Source organism: Heterodontus francisci, chromosome 32 (assembly GCF_036365525.1).
Source record: "Heterodontus francisci isolate sHetFra1 chromosome 32, sHetFra1.hap1, whole genome shotgun sequence".
Classification (NCBI taxonomy): Eukaryota; Metazoa; Chordata; class Chondrichthyes; order Heterodontiformes; family Heterodontidae; genus Heterodontus; species Heterodontus francisci.
Window position 1 is genome coordinate 60488207 of NC_090402.1, and position 5106 is coordinate 60493312.

General features: G+C 39.8%; 1 protein-coding gene across 1 annotated transcript; it reads right to left on the bottom strand.

Moving 5' to 3' along the window:
- Positions 1 to 1289: 1289 nt before the first annotated feature.
- Positions 1290 to 4725, bottom strand: LOC137347505 (probable G-protein coupled receptor 139). The gene is made up of 2 exons (XM_068011950.1): positions 4656 to 4725; positions 1290 to 2191 (listed from the first exon to the last, which is right to left on the bottom strand). The coding sequence occupies exons 1-2, from the start codon at positions 4723 to 4725 to the stop codon at positions 1290 to 1292; spliced, it is 972 nt and encodes a 323-aa protein (XP_067868051.1).
- Between the last annotated feature and the right edge of the window lie 381 nt (positions 4726 to 5106).

The window sequence follows — 5106 nt, forward strand, 5'->3', positions numbered from 1 at the left end:
GTGCCACATATTATTTTACCCACCATTTGACAAACAAGGGCTCCGCTAATAATAGTCTATTATCCATGCACAGAAGAACAGTTTGGTTTCATAAATATGCAGTACCATGTTATCTAGTATCAAATCAATACGCATTAGCCACAGAAGCACCTAAATTTACAAGAAAAGGACCATTCGACCCATCGATATCTGCGTATATGTAGCGCCTTGCATAACCTCAAGATCTCCCAAATCGAACAGTGGGATTGATTTTGGATTGAGGCATCAATTTAAAATAATTACCACTGCCCCGTTCTCTGCATTTAGCCCTGCATTGATGCAAACTAATCCCACTGCCCCACTCTCTCTGCATAGCCCTGCACCAATTCCAAACAAATCACAATGCCATACTCTGCGCACAGCCCTGTATCAATCTCGAGAATTATTCGACTACCTGGGTCTCTCCCCACAGCCCTGTAATAATCCAAAACGAATCTCATCATCATGTTCTCTCCCCATAGCAATACAATACTAATCCCACAGTCCACACTCTCGCCAGAGCCTTTACCAATCTCAAACTAATCAACTTCACTCTCCCCTCCCCATAAATCTATAGCAATCCTAAATTTCTACCTCAACACAACACTTTTTCCAAGACCGGATCAATCCTAGAGTATTGGCACTTACCCACCCCCACCCCCGCATTTCCTGGTAGCTCTGCATCAGTCCCAAAATAATCCCAATCATAGGGACTATGAACTATAATGCGACACAGAGTTACCAGAGTAATGGATTCTTCAATGCCAGAAATGTGCACAGGATTAAGTCACTAACAGACCATCAGTTTTATTCCAGATTTAATAAACAGCTACAAGTTCATACAGAAAAGTAAAATAATGGCAATTTCCGTTATCGCAGGGCGAAACGTGGGACAAAAATTATCTCAAAAATCTCATAAAGATTCCTGGCTGTAGCAAAGAAACTCAGAAACCTACAAAACACTTGTAAAGTCGCTGAGAAATTAACTAACTGTAAATTGGGATGTTTGTGTCTCTGGTACAGGAAGGTCACCTGTCAGTAAATTGTTTTTTTAAGGTCATCGACTGCATTCTACATTACTACACCACTCATTCTTCTATTTGAATTCTTTCCTTATGCTTGTAAAAATTGTGATTTTTGATACAGGCTAAAAATCCGTCTAATTTACATTAGTCCATGAGCATCGAGCAAATAATCTTTGTTTCTGAAACAGTAAGCAGGCTAGCACTATTCATATTGGGCAAGGATATTTTTGGAATATATTCGTATCATTATGAAAATAATTTAAGTATTAGAGTCAGTGGATGCTGTACCATATTAGTTAACTGTTCCCTGAATTTTCTCTGAGTCACTGCATAAATAAACGTGTTTGTGCAGCAGCTCAAAAGCTGAAGCATATTTGCGCTTTCTCGGAATATAAATTTTGGATCACTGAAACCTTTGACTTTATAATTGTTTATGAATCGCTCAAAAAAGAACTGCACAACGTACATCATCCATAACAGGATGAAACTGCCCGAGATGGTGAAGAGTAAAACGATGGACTTTCTCCGGCTTTCCATCTCTGGGTCACTTTGATGTTCTCTGTTGCTGCTGGTCCGGAGCCTCCTGCGGGCTCTATTGGCCGCTAGAATGTGCCGGACGGTCAGAGCATTGAGCAAAAGAATCAGGAAAAACGGGAGACAAGGGGTTCCAATGCGGTCACTCCATTGGAAAGCTGCCCATATTGGTGAAGTAAAACGAATTTCCTTCAGCCTGCAATACCACGGGACATTGTTAATTATGTAGATGGGCTCATGTATAAAATACCAGGGGATATTGATTAAACAGCCCACCGTGCAGACCACTCCGACAACCAAGGCTGCCGTTTTCTCGGTGCAATATTTAGTTTTCAGCTTCTGGCAACAAATAGCTACAAATCGATCAAAGGTGAAAGTGACTGTTAACCAGACAGAAGTGTCTCTGGATGCATAAATTAATGTAATACTGAGACTGCACACGGGAGTAATGGACAGGAAACTACCAGGAAAATAAATACCAGGAATCCGGTTTAATAACACGGCAGTGATAATGACCAGGAGATCCGTCACAGCCATAGACACCAGGTACCAAGTAATACACCCCGAGAGACCGCACCTTCCTCGGGACAGGATCACAATCGCCACTAAATTAACTGTAAGAAAGAAAGGGAGAGAAAAGTTATGCAATACACTCTCAATAGAAGTGATATATTGATTTTTATAAAACAGGCCCCACAAACAACTGGGAGATCATTAATCAGTTGGCACTGAAACTTCTACAGAGGTCAAGAAAAGAATATTGTCCAAAGCACCAGGAAACTTGTTAGCCCTTCTTCAATGCAATCCGAAACTTCCTTCCTAACTGTCTAACTGGGGCATCGGTTAATGTCTCATCTAAGAACACCAGGTCGCAGAATGCTGCACTCCTTCAATACTCCTTAAATCAACTTAAACTCTGGTTTAAGGTCCTGAATGGGGTTTCAAACTGATAACTCTCGAACTAACAGTCCTACCAACTGAATTAAGATTATACAGCTTGAAACAAAGGTACAGAATTAAATAGATTGGTGCTTCAAAGAATGTGCACGGCTTCTAGGGAAGCAGCAAATAGAGACACAGTGAAGACTGTGTTAACATCCAGACTTCATTGCGATCTGGGTTCCAAATGGATAGTTGAGTAAAAAGCTGCCATGTGATCTGGTGGAAAAGAATTGTCTTTGACTGTAAAGGAGGAAACCAATGGCTGCACTGGATTTTCATCCTGTGAACGTGGTTGCCGGAAAGTGTCGGAATTAGGACCATCAAAGCCATGACTGATGAAAGGATCAGAAAGTGTATTAGGTGTGAGTGGAGTTTGCAGAATAATGAACGGCACTGTACGAAAGCAAAAACATGAAAAATTAATTTAAGAATAGCACATGGTTAAAAAATAAAAATAAACAATAAAAAAGTGAAAATATATAAAAATAAAAATAATAAATAAATAGATAAATAATGGGGCTCATAGTCTGAAATTATTGAATTATTGAATTTAACGAAATTATTGAATTCATTTATTTTTATATATTTTCATTTTTTTTTATTTTTTAACCATGTGCTAGTCTTAAACTTGTTTTTTATGCTTTTGCTTTCAGACATTATTCTGCCATTAGCACTCTCTCTGGACTTAGGCTTTGTCTTTTACGAGAACTATTTAGCACTCAATTTGCATTCTGTTCCATGACATTTATTGGTTTCAGGTGCGAGGGGCAAAGTTTAGAGGGGATGTACGAGGCAAGTTTTTTACAGAGAGGGTGGTGAGTGCCTGGAACTTGCTGCCGGGGGAGGTGGTGGAAGCAGGTACGATAGCGACGTTTAAGAGGCATCTTGACAAATACATGAATAGGATGGGAATAGAGGGATACGGACCCCAGAAGTGCAGAAGGTTTTAGTTTAGACAGGCATCAAGATCAGCGCAGGCTTGGAGGGCTGAATGGCCTGTTCCTGTGCTGTACTGTTCTTTGTTCTTTGTTCTTTTATATCTGTCATTTAATCTCTCCCTCTCTGTCCTATGACAGACCTTCCTTCTTGAACTCCCCCCCTCCCCTTTCACTTACTCAAAGACTGTTACATTTCTAACTTTTGCCAGTTCTGATGAAGTGTCACAGACCTGAAACGTTAACTCTGTTTCTCTCTACACAGATGCTTGCCAGACCAGCTGAGTATTTCTGGCACTTTCTGTAACTCATTCTTAAATCTGGTACAAAATAAATGTTAACACAAGAAAAACGACAATTCCTATCATTCCTACAGCCATGTCTACTAACTGATGCCCTCTTGTTTCCATTTCATACCTACAGCTATAACTGTTAATTATTGCCCATTTGTTTTCTCATAAATATTCAATTTTGAGAAGGTCAGAAGATCACATTCCACATCTGCATCTTCCAATCACATTCAGTTGATTTGTGGAACTTCCTTTGAGCAGATGGGCTGATGGGCTTCTGCATTTTGCACATTATTAAACATGTTTCACAGCTGCTAATGCTGTTAGGAATATGAGGAGTAGACCATTCACCTCGAGTCTTGTCCGCTGTTCAATTAAATCATGGATGATCTGCATTTCAATTCCGTTTACCCACCTCGATTGCTTATCCCTCACCACTTGCCTAACAAAAATCTATCGACGTGGGTTTTAACATTTTTAATTGACCTAGCATCAACAGTTTTTTTAAGGAAGCAAGTTCCAGATTTACCTTTCCCTTTGTCCAAAAAGGTGCTTCCGAACGTCGTTACTGCATGGCCTTGCTGTAGCTTTATGGTTATACCCCTTCTTCAAAATTCCTCCATCAGAGGAAAACATCCCTGTAGCTAATTTAACAAATCCTATAGTTATCGTAAACACTTCTAATCTTCTATACCACGTTTATGCAATCTCTTCTCATCAGGTAAACCTCTGAGTCCGGGATCATTCTGGTGAATCTGTGCTGCACCCCTTCCAAGTTCAAAAAATCCTTTCTAAGGCGTGATTCCCAGATCTGATTGCAAAACCTCAGATGGTGCCGAACCAGTAGTCGTAGTCGGGCTCCCTTGAGATAAAGGCTGGCAGATAATGAATAACTTGCTGCAATACTTTACCTGGAACAGCAATAGCTGCAAGGACAGTGTAGTAAACGGCATATACTAGACCTCTGGGTGGAGCGTGCATTTTCTGTGAGAAGTAGCAATGTCTACTCGGGGTCCCACACTTGCTCTGTTCGATTTTCAAAGGATCTTTTATTAAACCTAACGTTAAACCCCTAGAGCTGCAATTAGGTAACTTCACCATTAATGTTAGTTACAGTCAGTGAATAAACATGTTTTGTAACATCAGCATTTACATTAGGGACAGTCACTGAACAAATAGTTCTGGATCTATCAACATTACAATTAGTTACAGTCATTAAACAGACAGATTAATGCAGTCATTTCACCTTTATTTTTGATACAATATAAAAAATAAAATAGATATCACATAGTGATAAAAGGCAATGTTATGTCCTTCAGGGAAGAAAAACTCTTGTTATTGCCCATTCTGGCCTATATGTGA

Coding starts and splice junctions, on each gene's coding strand:
- LOC137347505 (XM_068011950.1), bottom strand. CDS start 4,725: ATGCACGCTCCACCCAGAGGTCTAGTATATGCCGTTTACTACACTGTC. Junction 2,192..4,655: donor TGCAGCTATTGCTGTTCCAG/GTAAAGTATTGC, acceptor TCTTTCTTACAG/TTAATTTAGTGGCGATTGTG.